Source organism: Carex rostrata, chromosome 4 (assembly GCF_964058835.1).
Source record: "Carex rostrata chromosome 4, lpCarRost1.2, whole genome shotgun sequence".
NCBI lineage: Eukaryota > Viridiplantae > Streptophyta > Magnoliopsida > Poales > Cyperaceae > Carex > Carex rostrata.
The window spans coordinates 7,222,187-7,239,116 of record NC_135921.1 but is presented as its reverse complement, the minus strand read 5'-3'; the positions used below and the strand labels follow the sequence as shown (position 1 = coordinate 7,239,116).

The window sequence follows — 16,930 nt, the reverse complement described above, 5'->3', positions numbered from 1 at the left end:
AACAATTAGGCTGGGTTGCTGGGTGTTTAATGGATGTAAAGGAAATGGAAAACAGAAGAAGACAGTGGCTGATTAATTAGAGCTACTTTGATTTACTTGCAAGCATCATCTACTCCAATTTTGACCGAACATTGACCTTTATTAGTCCTAGCATGTCAATTTTTGAAAAAAGTACCAAATAAGATAAATTATTGTTGTATCAGTATGACCAACAAAATGGATGTGATCTAATAAATGATCCATACTCTTGCCACTTGGAATGGCGAAGGGTTTTTGACCACCCAAATATAGTGCTTTCGGGTTAGGCTTCTTTATTTAAAAAAAATGTTAAAAAAATAATATTAAAAAATCTAAGAAGAAAATATGTACATAACTTGTTAGTATTCAGGTCAAATTGCAGTGATATATTATTCATAACCCTATGCGCTTCCCGGTTTTGGATTACCATGTGCCAACTTAATTATTTATGTATTTGTTCGTCTATTAAAGAATGGATGGACGAGCAGGTCATGCAGAGACCGCCATATATATGTCTATTAATTTCTGCATGAAACCATGCGTTGGAAATTTGGAATAATATATTACAAAAGACGATCTGAAAAATTATCTTTCAGCACAAACAAAACTGAAACTTTAAACAGATCAAAACACCAGGCCGAAGCACATTAATATAAATGAAAATATGTTCCAGATGGGTTCTGACATCATTCCAACCTAATTTTAATTTTTTTTATTTTAGCAAAAAAACAATTGGCATCATGATCCCACTGTTTTCCCCCAAAAGAAATTAACAGATTTAACACAGCTTAGCCCAGACATGAAGGAACAAGGCACAAATCAGGATCCAAAATCTGGTCCAATAAGAATAAGCCCAAATTGAAAACAAGCAACATGTCAGCATGGTTCACAATTCACAAACAGTGGGTCAGAAGAAAAAATATTATTGAAAAAGAGCCCCAGTCCACGGATCAGAATCAAAACCAGGGACGACACGCCGAATTAGTATCCTCTGAGTTATCTCAAACTTTGCGTGACTTAGTGGAAAATCTCAACCGTTTAAATACGTTCTGCACGAATTTCAAAGCACGCACAATACTGACCCCTACATCACCCCCGAATAGGCACCGGACACGTCGGTTACGCAAAAGTTGAGATATCTCAGAGGATACGCACTCCGACACGCCTCCGCGTAGCACACGTGGCACCTACCCCAATTATTTTATTTCTTGCCTCCCTGAATCTTGTTGGATTATTCCCTTCTACCTTATCTCGTATACCTTCCGAATAAATTCTCCATTGTTCAGTTGAACGCTCCAATATGCACTCAAGTGGTGCATGATGACGTAATTCTTTGAATTGAGTAGTTGTGATGGTATGAACTATGAAGCCCTCAAAATTTCAGAACCAAACATTGGTTTTCTTAATGCACCAGTATCCTTAGTCATTTACTACTTTAGTGCATATTGGAGCGTTTGTATAGGGCTTTAATATCCAAATATCCAATAAATAAACCTATCAACAATTATCTATTTATTAAAAAATAATAGAACTTTAGTACAAGAGGTCAAATACATTGAAGTCAATCATATAAAATTTTCTCATAAAGAATGAAAGGTCAATTTTACAGTACCATATTACTATGACATTTTATTTTAAATTATATAAAAATCATGCATAAATACAAAAATATAAAAAAAAATCTCCATTTCATCTACTTAAATATGTCTCTGTTAGTATGTATAGACATGATATTTAATTAAATTTAAATGTTCAAAAAGTGTTTAAGATATATTTTGTAGTTTATAAACAAAAGTAAATGTTGAGATTATTTTATTTTATCATTCATTTATCTCACCCGGACTAACATATGGGCAAGGCAAGCGGCTATGACAATCAAGTCCAGTATATTTTCTCATTATTGAGTTCTGTTTTCTATTTTATTTAACTTCTAAGAAAGTTTGTAAACATAATCTCTAATCTCTAAAATATAATTGATGACCTCATTCTGAGTCTCTGACCCATCGCACCCCTTTCGGCCCTGTTCGGCGCGCCGATCCGAACAGGACCTTCACATGCCTTCAACTTTACCAATTCAATGAGCCACTGGTTACTGGTAGTGGACCTGGTCCGTTCGTTTCGGTTCCTCTGCGGAGGTATTACCTGCGGTGCTGTGCGGTGGTTTTGATCTGGTCCGTTCGTTTCGGATCGGACGGACCAGATTAGATCTTATCCGAATTTTAAAAAAACTCAAAATTTGATGAACCCTTAATCCAGCCCGTCCGATCCGAAACGAACGGATCAGATCAAAACCACCGCAGCAACGCAGGTAAAACCTCCGCAGAGGATAGCGTTTCAAAGAGTCACTGGTCAGCATAAAAATATTGTCTCCCCTCAGAAAGTCCAAATATCTCCATCTAATCTCCTTCCTAGTTCCTACCTCCTCCGACCCGGGTCTGTGCACCACCGTCAAAACCAAGAAACCATACACACTACCATTAACTCCCCCCACAGCTTCGCTTTACCGACTACTAGTTACCAATCTCTTTACCTTCCCCACAGAATCGAAATTACTCCTCAACTATATAAACCCCACCTCTTAATTTCATCCAATTAAATGTTTCGTACGAAGCTCCTCCATTTACCCCGACTCTTACCCGCCGCACCTGCTTCCTCCGATCCCACCCGCCTCATCACCTCTTGCCTCCCCGACTCGGTTCAAAATCCAACCCAGCCCGAATCAGACCCGACCCAGCCTCAGAGCCCGACTCGTCGCGCAAGCACGCAGTTGAGCCGGTGGTCCCGCGTTCGTTCGCTCCGGTCCAGTCGACGGCTCAGTTGGTCTGCTCTGAGAGAGAAATCCGAGTCGGCTGATCCACTCACTATGTCGCCTCGATCCCCCTCCTCTTCGTCTACGTTGTCAACTGGAGATATGAAGGAGCAGATCGACGAGATGGACGGTCCGGATGAATTTGGTGAAGCGGTGAATCAAGGGAAGCAGATTTATATGGTGTCAGATGGCACTGGATGGACGGCTGAGAATTCAGTGAACGCCGCCTTAGGGCAGTTTGAGAATTGTCTTGTCGACAGGGGCTGTCCCATAAATACGCACCTCTTCTCAGGGGTATTTTCCTCCTTGACTCCTTTGATTCTATTTTTTTATTCTTTACTTCTAGGAATATTTTTCTGAATAAGTCGGGTGATTTTAGGGTTGGAATAAACTATACTGCTATTACAACCTTATGCATTAATTTTCATATTAATGCACAAAGTCCTAACTTTACAATTATGCAAAAAAATTCAATGGATCAGCTTCTGACATGAAAACTTTAGCTCAACAATGAAGGACACCATCACTGTTATCTTGTGCCTACTCATGAAATAATTACCAATGAAAACCATGATGTAAGTAACCAAATATAAAGCATATTTTAGATTTCTCTTCACACATATTACTGTTATAATTTCCATCCATATTTTAACTTCTAACCATTTTTTGACATTGCATTGTTTAGGTAGAAGACACTGATCGCCTCCTGGAGATACTAAAACAAGCTGCAATGGAAGGTGCACTAGTCCTCTACACTCTCGCAGATCCCAACATGGCCGATGCCGCCAAGCAGGCATGCCAGCTGTGGGGGATTCCCTCCACTGACATTCTGGGCCCCACCACCGAGGCAATAGCCATGCACCTCGGTGTGGCCCCTTCAGGAATCCCTCGTGGGGCTCCTGGCCGCAAGGTGCAGCTAAGCGAGGACTACTTTCAGCGAATCGAGGCTATTGAATTCACCATCAAGCAGGATGATGGGGCCCAGCCGCAGAACCTTAAGATGGCCCATATTGTTCTGGTTGGCGTTTCCCGTACTGGAAAAACACCGCTTTCTATCTATCTGGCGCAAAAGGGATACAAGGTTGCGAATGTGCCAATTGTTATGGGGATTGATTTGCCAAAGGGCTTGTTTGAGATAGACCAAAAGAAGATTTTCGGGCTGACGATAAACGCCACTGTGTTGCATGCAATTAGGAAGGCAAGGGCTAAGACTCTTGGGTTTCATGGGGGCATGAGTAGTAATTATTCAGGGATGGACCATGTGCGGAGTGAGTTGGAGCACGCGAATAAAATTTTTGCGCAAAATCCATCATGGCCTGTTATTGGTAAGTTCTCAGTTCTTTCGATCTTTTTAATTTCCCTACATAGATAAGGAATTTTTTTTATATGATAATATGAAAACGAAAAATGAGAAGAACAGAGTTCGAAATTGCATATGTTTTAAGTTTCGCATTCATTGTGTGCGAACTAGTTTCTGGTTCACATTTATTACCAGTGAAGAAATTTTGGTTCATGTAATTGTCTATGAACCCACCACGCACAAGATTTGCAAATGCATTCACTGACAATGTTCACGAACCAAAAATGTGGTTTGTAGACATTGACAATGTCTAATAATCTGACTAGTACAATACAGAGAAGGATTTTTTTTTTTTTTTTTCAAGTTTACACCTTTCAGAATGCAATTTAAGGTTACACAACTAAATGTTCCTTTTTCTTTAGAATTTTCTTTTTTCTTTTCGTACTGTACCGTATGGTAAACTCTTGTCCCATATATTGTGTTAAACCTAGCTAGTTAATGCATTTTGATTTCTATTTCAGTCAACTTGACAAAGACTGAAAATTTAACTATAGCTGAAGTTGTCTTCATTTCCATTCATTTTAAGCGCCAATATGAAAATTTTGTCATTTAATAATATTGTTCATCTTCTTTATCAATTGCAGAGGTGACTGGAAAAGCAATAGAAGAAACAGCTGCTGTCATAGTGAGGATGTATCATGACAAGAAGCAAAAATGCTCGATGCCTCGAATATCTAAACGATATTAATTAATTGCTATCCTTTTAATATTTTGTAAAATATTGTATATGAACTAAAAATACTTTTAAATGAAGCAAACTGAAATTACAAATACAAAAAAGGAATGATCTTTTCTGGTTGTGAATCATGTGTCGACTAAAAGCTATTTCATTGAATCTACCAGTATTTGGCACTGGCTAGGTTAGTAGCTGTGTTGGTGGTACTGGTACACTAACAAAATTTCAAATATTTTCTGGCAAATAAAATGTTTGTTTTCTGATAGACATGCTTTCAGCATAACAAATTACTTATTCGTATCTTTTTTCTCATGGCGAGTACGCACCATTTTTTAAAATTTGTTTCATAGACAGACACCTATGTAGTTGTCTTTTGATTTTGAAGGAAATGAAGTGCGAAATTGCTTATAATGTTTGTATATTTTGGATTCGGTGTATCACTTGCATGTGTAGTTTGGATAATTTTATATTTTTATGTGAGGTGTTTACTCGTATTAAATGTACCGTTTTCAATGCACGGGCAATACACAGTTTTTTGGGTTATTGCAAAGATTATTTGGAAAATTGCAGCTTCATGTGGAATGCTAAAATTTGTTGTCTCAACCAAAAAAGGTGCTCAGGGTAAGAAATACGCAAATTGTTCGGTGTATAAAACACTTGCATGTGTAGTTTTATATAATTTTTGTTTCGTGAATTAATGCTTGATCAAAAGCTACTTCCACTAGGAAAAGGAGTTTAATAAGAAGAAACAAATAGTAGATACAAAGATAGGTAACTCAAAACCAGAAAAATACCAGAGCAATTAACACAGCAGTCCAACAAGACTATCAAAGATGAAAGAACTAAGAGCTGATTCTTGGGCCGCTTTAATGAAAGCTATCTCAAAGAACTAAATATCCACAGTATTATTTTCACTAAATTTGTATTGAGCTCATTTTGTTGTATAGGCTTCATATATAGGGCCTTTTCGAAGATCTTTATAAATTTAGTACTGAATGGACCTAATTATATTCTCTCTTTGGTTTCTTACCAACCCAAATCTTTACTGACATTGTTTCGAGTCTAACTAATATATTTTGGATAGCATTTCAACCTATATGCTTCTGGTTCAAAATTTATTCAATCAGTTTTAAACGATAAATTCAAACTATTCAAACAAATTTTGAAGATTTTCATAAATTTAGTACTGAATGGATCTAATTATCTCTTTAGTTTTTTACCAATCCAAATCTCTATGGACATTGTTTCGAGTCTATCTAATATATTTTATCTCTTTAGTTTCTTCCTAGTACTGATAGGTTTTGAACCAGAAGCATATACTCTGAAATGCTATCAAAAACATATTAGCCAGACTCCATTGTTTCTTCTGATTTGTGAAGAAGATAATGTCATTAGTCTTAAAGATTATTTTCTTCAGCTTATCTTTAGTAACATATATACTGCAGTCTCTATAATTTTGTTTATTCATTTTTTTTAAAAGATGTTGGAAAAAAATAATGTGAGGTATGTTTGGGAAGAAATGATGAAGTAACTATAATATTTCTTTTTCAGATACTTTCATATTTTTCCAGCATCCTGTCCTTAATTAATTGCGTTGGCAAATTATTTTAGAATCATGGAGTACAACCTCAAAATGAGAGGTTTTGTGTACTTTTTTTTTGTTTGATAATCTAAATTTCTTAATTTCACATAATTCTCTATTTTTTTTTTAATTTGAGTTTTTGTTGGATATTAAAAAAATTTCAGTCAATCGATCATTTTTATGGTTGTGCTCTAAATTAAAAAAGGATCCTGATAACAATCCTCGCAGGTCTATCCCCGCAAAAAACCCCGCACAAACTGCCAAAAATATCATGGGGGGGACCGCTCAATAATTAATACTCTGCAGAAACTGTTAGTATTTAACTTAAAGCATTAAAGTATTTATCGTGAATTTGCAAAGTGTTAATCCCTATGCAATGATCTCTATTTAGGAAATAATAAATCAATCCATTAGTTGTTCCGCACAATTTTTTTTTTTTTTTTTGAATCATCCCCGCACAACTGGGGACCATTAAATAAACAATCCCCTCATAAATACTTGTCATTTATCCCCGCACAAATTTTCTTTTTTTTCTGGATTGTACTGGAGACCATTAAATAAACTATCCCCTCAGCCAATGATAAATACTTCTCAGACATAAGGATAAATACTTTATGATACATTGATAAATACTTTATGTTACATGGATAAAAACTTATCATATATAATTGCAACTTTCAGTACAATATGAATGATAAATACTTCTCAGACATAATGATAAATACTTTATGATACATTGATAAATACTATATGTTACATGGATAAATACTTATCAGACATAATTGCAACTTTCAGTAAAATATCAATTATAAATATTTCTCAGACATAATGATAAATACTTTATGTTACATCAATAAATACTTTATGTTATATGGATAAATACTTCTCAGACATAATTGCAACTTACAGTAAAACATCTGTGACAATGATAAATATTTCCCATATATAATCGTAAATACTTATCAGAACAACGATAAATACTTTCTTGAACTTTGTTCTTGAACTTGTCAATAAGTAATGTTTAATCAAATCAAAGTATTATCATGTCAGGGACAATGATAAATACTTCTCAGACATAAGGATAAATACTTGTCAGAACAATGATAAATACTTTCTTGAACATCAATAAACAGATAAATATTTATTAGCGGGAATTATTATTAAATGATAGTATAATTAATGCGGGGATTGTTATTAGAGGACACTATAATTAATGTGGGGATTGTTAATTAATGCGGGGATTGTTATTAAAGGGCAGTAATTAATGCGGGGATAAATGGAAATTCTTAGAGGAATTAATGCGGGGATAAAAGGCAGTTTAGGGAGTTAATTTGAAGAGAGAGAGTGCGGGGTTAAATGGGGGGACAGAGGTGAGGGGATCAATATAATTATTCATTAAAAAATGACTACTTCATGTTATTTTGGTGGCGATTAAATGTGATCTACATGAGAGAATACAATTGAAAATAATGTAACACGATCTGAATAATATAATTTAAATTTAAATTTATTTTATTTTATTTTATTTTTCATTTATTCTGATGCTATCCAATTTTTTTTATAATTTATTTCAACATTATATGCATCTATATACCCAAGTGATCGATATAGAATATTTTTACCATTCCATATAAATATCGTATTTTTCCTTATTCTGTAATATATATGTCTCGAATGTATGATACATCAATATATTTGTGTATTCTTCTCAACAAGGGGGTGAAGTTGGACTTTCAAATTATGTGGGTCAAATATTTGTAAAGGTCAATTGTATCATTTTTTCTTGCGGAGAATATAAATCAACATTTTATGCTAAATTATATAAAAAAATAATTCATAAATACAAAATAAAAAAAATAAAAAAGCCGAGGATCAATTAAGCCCCCATAAAATCTTCTTGAATCCGCCTTTGCTTCTCCATAATTGCTATTTGCATATTAGACTGATATGTTTCCCTTTTCCGATCAGCGTATAAGTTTAACTATTTTACCGGAGTTGCTTGTTTTGCAAAAACTAGCTAGATTTGTCTGAATACGTTTATGGTATATAATATATATACTAGTATCGTATCCGTGCGTTGCAACGGAAACATATTATATAATGAAGAAGATCAAGAGCTTAATTTATAATTTGAATTTCAAACTTTGATGCAAGTAAAGAGATTTGATAAAAAAAAAGAAAAAGACAAATGACTTGTAGAAATATATACATCTCATAGGCAAAAGCCAAAATGACAAAAAAATATTAAAACCCCTCCTCAATATATGTTCTTCATATAATTAACAACTGAAACTAATAATGAACATAAACATACTAATAAAAAAGAATATTTTATCTTATCAAAATTAAAGAAATAAAATTGAAAAAAGATTCACTATAGTTTAAAACTTTAAATTGAGTAATGTATTAAATTTGGAGATATTAAATAATTTGATAAAATATCAAATACTGATAAAATATTTTTAAAAGATACCAACTTTTGCTATTCTTAAAAGTAAATTGATCATTCATCATAATTTTTAAATAAGAAAATAATGAAGGCCAGTGCTATATTCAGCTCTCATCTAGTACAACGTTTAGGGCAAGAAGAGATTTTTGTTTATCATACCAGATATACCCCTATGACCTATTCAATGATCTTCTTTTTATGTTAGATTATGGTGCGTAATCAAATGATTCAAATCACCGTCAACTAATTAAGGAAGGGGAGATATTTATGTAAAGGATGTATCATACATTTGAAAACTCTTTTATCCGGATGTAAAAAAAAAAATTCTAATTAGTTAAAAAATAGCAGCACAACTATGAAATTGCACATACTAAACTTGCAAAAATTTCGCCATCTTTATTTTTTATTTTACTAACATTTATTTTATCAAATGGATAAATATTAAATAATGTTTCGATCATGATTTATTGACCAATCTAATTAATGAAATACATTATCACATTACGAAAAGAAAGACATTTACACATATCCAATAACTACAAAATTTTCTCTCAACATGTTCTAAATTACATTTCACTTTCAAGAAAAAACATTGCATTACTTAGAACTATTTTTTTTTTTTTGGCTACTGAAATTATTTAACTTATTTGAGTAATTATATCCATATAGTATGATTATACATAGTAATTCAATTTGTTCTTATATTTTACATAATATGTAAAATTGTCAAAGCATTCTATACTGTAATAGAAAATTAATAAAATAAAGTAAAGATTGTCAATATAAAAAATTGTCAAATTTTTGTTGGTAAATTATGTATATACAGATGGATAATATAGCAACAAAATTTCTCTTTTCTTAATTGTGGTCTTTATGTAAATCAAGGAGTAGTCCATTTTTTATATTGCATTAAATATTTCCATTGATAACAACATTTTCAATGTTAAATTAAACCGGACAACATTAATTAAGGATAAATTTGCTATAAACGAAGAATTATCATTTTAGAAAGTTACAATCTGTGCGACTGTGCCTTTAGAATAGCTAGAGAGGAGAAATAAGGAAATAAATAAATTGATTGTCTCTTCAATTTTAATTGTAACATACCGTGTGACAGTATGTGTGGCGAGTATATTTCTAATTAAATTTAGACTTCTACACGTAAAAAAGATGCATTTAATCAAAAGAAGACATATTATTTGATCGGAGGACCGAGATTAAATTCGAAGTTTCATCTTTCAATCGTAGCCGTTAGCGGATCGGACACCCAACGTGCTTAATAATAGAATGGATATATATATATATATATATATATATATATGTATGAGGAGCGATCGGATGATACCATTTTTTGGTGACATAAAATGACACCGTGTATTTTCAAAGTCCAAACAGTCGATCCAAACTGTTCAACTTGATGAATATGTTAAAATGTGCTTGTAGATCAAATTTTATATTTTTCTGAATTTTTTTTACTATTTATTAAGATGGGCACAAAAATTCAACGGTCTGAATATAGCGATTTTGTTAAATACTTAATAAATAGTAAAAAAAATTCCAAAAAATGTAAAATTTAATCTGCAAGCACATTTTAACATATCCATTAAGTTGAACGGTTTGGATCGATTGTTTGGACTTTGAAAACTTTGAAAATGCACGATGTTATCCGATGTCACCAAAAAACAGTGTCATCCGATCTCTCCTATATATATATAGAGAGAGAGAGATAGGCTAATATCAAAACGTTTGCACCACGCCTCCCGTGCAACCAAGTCATTTTCTGATTTTTAAAGTCTAAATGATCGATCCGAACCGTTAGATGTATTCTCCATATTAAAATGTGCTTGGAGACCAAATTTTACATTTTTTAGAATTTTTTTACTATTTATTAAGCCACTTTGAAAATCGCTGATCCAACTGTAGCTTCTGATTTTACTGTTTGGTTAAGCTACCGTTGGATCAGCAATTTTCAAAGTAGCTTAATAAATAGTAAAAAAAAATCCAAAAAATGTAAAATTTGGTCTCCAAGCACATTTTAATATGGAGAACACATCTAACGGTTCGGATCGATCATTTGGACTTTAAAAATTGGAAAATGACTTAGTTGCACGGGAGGTGTGGTGCAAACATTTTGATATTAGCCACTCTCTCTCTCTCTCTCTCTCTCTATATATATATATATATATATATATATAAAGTTGGGCTACGGTGAGTTGCGAAGTAAAGTGACTATTTTACTTCACGCTCATATTTTGCGATTTTAAAGTTCAAAATGTCGATCCGAACCGCTCAACATGATCTCCATATTGAAATGTGCTTTGAGACCAAACTTTACATTTTTTGGAATTTTTTTACTATTTATTAAGTATTTTTCAAAATTTCTGTTTTGCTGTGAACAGTAAAAAACAGTAAAATTTTCTGGACCATCAGATCAACAATTTTGAAAAATGCTTAAAAAATAGTAAACAAATTTAAAAAATGTAAAATTTTGTCTCCAAGCACATTTCAATATGGAGATCACATCTAACGGTTCAGATCGGTCGTTTGGATTTTAAAAATAAAAATATGACAACTTGGAGCACAAACTCATTTTACTCCATGGAGTAGCGTAGCCCATCCCATATATATATATATATATATATATATATATATACTAGTATAGTACCCTTGCGTTGCGACGGAGTTATATTATAAGATTGAACTTTAAGATTGAATATATAGATAAATAATAAATAGCAGTAGAAGATAGCATACACAATTTTTTTTTTAGGATTATTTGCAACACTAATAATCCATGTATACTAAATTTGAAGAAGGAACAAATAATTGTTTTATTTCTTCATTCAACACTGATGGTGAAAAACATATTCTTATTTATTTATATCAAACAAGTATTGTGTTCGCTTACAAAGGTATGCTACAAAGTCTCAGGTACAGCTAGCTGTACCAGTTTAAACCTTGAATCTACTCTCGTCTAAGGTTGCAAGTGCACAACCCTATCCGTATAGTATAATAAGGTATCGATCCTCAGGGACGGTTTAATTCGATTCTAAATTCCTACAAATCCGAGTTAGGTACTAGAAGTGTGAAAGGTTTGGTTTGAATTCGTTTCAATTTCTCAATTCAATAACAAAAGATTGCAAAAGAGAATAAAAGTTTGTTTAAGTCAAGTTTAAAAGGATGTTTCCAGGGTTTCAGATTTCATCCTCAGCTTTGCCTCTCTGGACCTTCACTCGACTCGCATCATTTCTGATGCGACCCTAGTGATGCGACCCGCATGGTCTCCCATGCGACTCGCATGGCCATCGAGTGAATGCAGCATTTCACATGTTTCTGAGTTATTCTATTGTGCAAGGTTCTACTGACCCTACCCACGATTCCTGAGCCTCAACTCTCGTTTATTAGCACCAGTAACCTAGTAGGGAATTGCAATTTCACCTTCTTAGATCTACAACTTTCAACTCTCGTTTATTTGTATTCAATCCAAGTCAATTGATCGGTTTGCTAAAGGTATCCACTATCTCTCAATAAATGGAAATCTCACCTTTCGGTTCAATTGATCTATCTTTTCAGATTTCTAACCTACCTCAAGTACTTGATTAAATTGCAAGAGAGATCTAGATCAAGATATTAGAAGAGATGAAAGATTCATTCAACAATAGTCAACAAAATGCAATCACACAATCTCAATCAAGCTTTAAAAGAAAGATACACAATCAATTGATCACAAGAACAACTCAAATTCAAATGAAATACATACAATCAAAGCTTTAGACTACATCAACCCTAGAAACAAAGAAAAATCTACTCAAACAACATCATAAAAGAAGAGAGAAGAGATAGGATCATGATAGAACCAAATGAAGCAATCTTGCAAGGATCTTCTCTCTTTCTTCCCTTTCTTGCACCACACTCCAAGGATCTTGAGGTTTTGAATCTTCAAATTTCGGAACTCCCTCTCTGGTGACAGAGGCGGTCTATTTATAGACCTTTCAAAACGGTTGCTTCAATTCTGGGCCCTTATTGGGCCTTTGCTGTCTGCTCTGGAAGCTCGCGATGCGACCAGCGTCAGGTCCGATGAGGGTCGCATCGACTCTGATGAGGGTCGCATCGACTCTGATGCTACCCGCATCGACTCTGATGCTACCCGCATCGACTCTGATGAGGGTTGCGTCAGATGTGATGAGGGTCGCGTGCAAAGTCTCAGAATTCAGTAACTTCCCTGATTTCGCCCGTTTTCTGCAAAATAAGAATGAAATCGCAGCAGTACCACATTCTATGGATATTCAATGTAAAATACGCGATTTGGTGGTTTAAAACGCAGATTTTGGTACAAGAATTGGTCGGAACAATAGATCAAATATGAAGATATCATATTGGTTATTAAAACTAACTTAATAAAGATGAACATAAATTGTTGTCAAAATAATATGAGTGAAACTATAGTAAATTATATCATTTTCTTCATATTATTTTATTGCATTGCGAGATTTTCAATCAAGACCCCTTTAATATAACTTAATTTACTTACCAAGTGATATGGAAAGAGAGTTGATTCGCTTTTTGGAGGACTTAATTTTTTCCATTATGTCGTAGGGATCTGTATAGAAACAAATAAAGATAAATAATAGAGGAAACAAATAAAAGTTTGATTCTATACAAAGAAGGCGAAATAAGAAAACATGGAAACTAATAAAAAGTCACTAAAAGGCAGTGTATTTAATTTTAATTGTAACATATTGTGTGGTCATATGTGTGGTGAGTATATAACATATTGTGTGGTCATATGTGTGGTGAGTATATTTTTAACTAAATTTAGACTTCTACATGAAAAAAATATGTATTTAATCAAAAGAAGACAAATTATTTGATTGGAGGACAGAGATTAAATCTGAAATTTCATCTTTCAATCGTGACCGTTGGCGGATCGGACACCCAACGTGCTTAATAATAGAATGGAGATAGAGAGAGAGAGAGAGAGAGAGAGAGAAAGAGAGAGATGGGCTATGGTGCATTGCAATGCATGGGCACCCTTGTGCATTGGACCATAAATAACTAATTCAAAATTCAAATGACCGATCCAAACCGTTCATCTTGTTCTCCATATTAATATGTACTTGGAGACCAAATTTTACATTTTTTGGAATTTGTTTACTATTTATTAAACCACTTTGAAAATTGTCAATCCAGTGGTCCAGAAATTTTTACTGTTCACCCAAATTTGCAGATTTTCAATAAATCTAAAAAAATAGTAAAAAATTTTCAAAAAATGTAAAATTTGGTCTCCAAGCACATATTAATATGGAGAACAAGATGAACGGTTTGGATCAGTCATTTGGACTTTGAATTGGTGATTTATGGTCCAATGTACAGGGTGCCTATGCATTGCAATGCACCATAGCCGATCTCTCTCTCTCTCTCTCTCTCTCTCTCTCTATATATATATATATATAGATGGGCTATGGTGCATTGCAATGGATGAACCCTTTTATGCATTGCACTCTAAATTATGGATTTAAAGTCCAAACGACCAATCTGAACCGTTCATCTTGTTCGTCATATTAATATGTGCTTGGGGACCAAATTTTACATTTTTTTGGAATTTTTTTACTATTTATTAAGCAATTTTGAAAGTCACTGATCTGATGGTCCAGAAAATTTTACTGTTTTTTACTGTTCACAGCAAAACAGCAATTTTAAAAAATGCTTAATAAATAGTAAAAAAATTCCAAAAAATGTAAAATTTGGTCTCCAAGCACATTTCTATATGGATTAAACATCTAACGGTTCGGATCGGTCGTTTGGACTTTAAATCCGTGATTATAGTGCAATGCATAAGGGGGTTCATGCATTGCAATGCACCATAGCCCATCTCTCTCTCTCTCTCTCTCTCTCTCTCTCTCTATATATATATATATATATATATATATATATATATATATACTATGGTCCAGATTTCTTGAAAACAACGATTTTTAATAAATCTAAAAAAATAGTAAAAAAATTCCAAAAAAAATGTAAAATTTGGTCTCCAAACACATATTAATATGGAAAACAAGATGAACGGTTCAGATCAACCGTTAAGATTTTAAAAAGTCGAATATTGAGCCGTTGCATGGAGGCCTTCCATGCTACGCGTAGCATGTTAGCATACTCCTATATATATATATCATGAGATTATTTTGAAAAGATATTTTTGAATCTTATGATTATCATATATATATATCATGACAAATGCTTGGGATTTTCTAAAGATTTCGTTGAATCCTTTGAATATCACATTCTTAATTACCATTCATCGCTCGATTATATATATATAGTGTTGCATGCATGGGCAGGGAGAAAACCAAGGAAGAACAAATAGAGCACCCCGAATAATTACATTCAGATTGATCATTGTTATTATTTCACCACCATGGACAAGTTAATGGTATGGATGGTTGTGCTACTACTAGCTTTTGTATTACAAATGATTTATAAATGTGGCAACATCCCGGCAAAAGGCGCGCGCAACCAGTCAGTGGCCATGGAGAAATTGGGTCAACTCCTGCAAAAATAAAAATAAAAACTGTTATGAATATAACGACTGCCATGGAGAAATTGGGTCAACTCCTGCAAAAATAAAAATAATAACTGTTATGAATATAACAGTGGATAGTTTATTTATTTTGTAACTCTCAATATTAGTTTTCATTATTTTTCCACTACTTCACTACATTGAAATTGATGCTCATTACTATTGAAATTCATTTATCCATTTATTTAGATGATTTTTTATTTACAATTTGTAACTTATAAATTGAGACTTTGTAATCTTATATTGTTCGCATATGCACATGAGAAATATATGAATAAAGAGATTGTCATCTTTTATGTTTTTTTTTGGTTGTTTGTTTGTCTTTATTTTATAACAAAAACCATGAGTACTTACTATTTTTGTAAACACATAATGTAACTTTTTGTAATGTATATATTTTTGTTTTTTTTTTTCCTTTGGTTTGTTTTATTATTGATTTTCAAGGGTGGAATTACAATTATCCCGGCCACTATGATGGGACGAACGTATGAGCCAGATCTATGTAATCAACATTAATTTTATGGAACATATGGGTGAACAGGAACAATATTTTATTTAATGCAGGTCGTGTATACACTGTACAGGTTTTAGGAGCCAAGATTATGACTCTAGCTAATTTTTGGGCTACGAATCAAAAATCTAATCTTACATCTCAACTTAATCTAATTTTACCTTCTGATTTGAAGGACCTGATAGGTTCCACTATGGTTTACATGGAGGCTATACAGGATTCAACCCTTATGCATGGTCTAGGGATAACTTTGATGGATGATGTGTCTGACTCAAGCTCCTCCATATCCTCTGCCAATTTATAGGCGTACATGGTCCCTTTTGTCTATTGGCATGTCTATGGTTTTTGTGGTGTTGTTATAGCTTGTTACTTTGTTTACTTGTTTTGGTTATGCCAAGTTGTAGTAGGTTACTGTGTATTGTTTTATTTTGTTGATGTATCGATCTCGTCTGATTGGTACTAATTGGATATTGTATGATTTTTTGTTATATGAAAATCGGTGGCTAAGCCACTTCTTTAAAAAAAAAATGTAATCGACATTAATATATACTTTGGTAAGAATTATTATTTTTTAATTTCTCTCCAGTTTCTTTTTTAATTTTTTTTTTCCAATTTGCAGAGTCTGGTCAAAAAGCTTTATGTGAAATAACATATATACTGAGCTTTTATTCAATAAAATTTTCTATTGTCAGCCACTACCAATACTTCAAAAAAGAAAAAGAAATAACATATATAGCTTTAATTATTTAATTAGTTCTAACAAATGGAAAAATGTCAAACAGAGATCAATCAACAGATTAATTAACAAAACAATACAATTTTTTTTAGCTTCTGGACCGGTCTGTCCTGGAATTTTTTGTTTTGTTATTTATAGGATTCTTATTTAATTTTAGCCAGTTATAATTGTTCGCAATACATTCTTAGATAAATGACCACACACATGCAATA

At 33.0% G+C, this 16,930-nt stretch overlaps 1 protein-coding gene across 1 annotated transcript; it reads left to right on the top strand.

The window, feature by feature from the left end:
- The first annotated feature begins 2,421 nt into the window (after window positions 1–2,421).
- Window positions 2,422–4,991, top strand: LOC144552941 (putative pyruvate, phosphate dikinase regulatory protein, chloroplastic). Its single transcript, XM_078300983.1, has 3 exons — window positions 2,422–3,121; window positions 3,513–4,152; window positions 4,772–4,991. Exons 1-3 carry the CDS (start codon window positions 2,615–2,617, stop codon window positions 4,873–4,875), a joined length of 1,251 nt encoding a protein of 416 aa, XP_078157109.1. The 5' UTR covers window positions 2,422–2,614; the 3' UTR covers window positions 4,876–4,991.
- The last annotated feature ends 11,939 nt before the right edge of the window (window positions 4,992–16,930 follow it).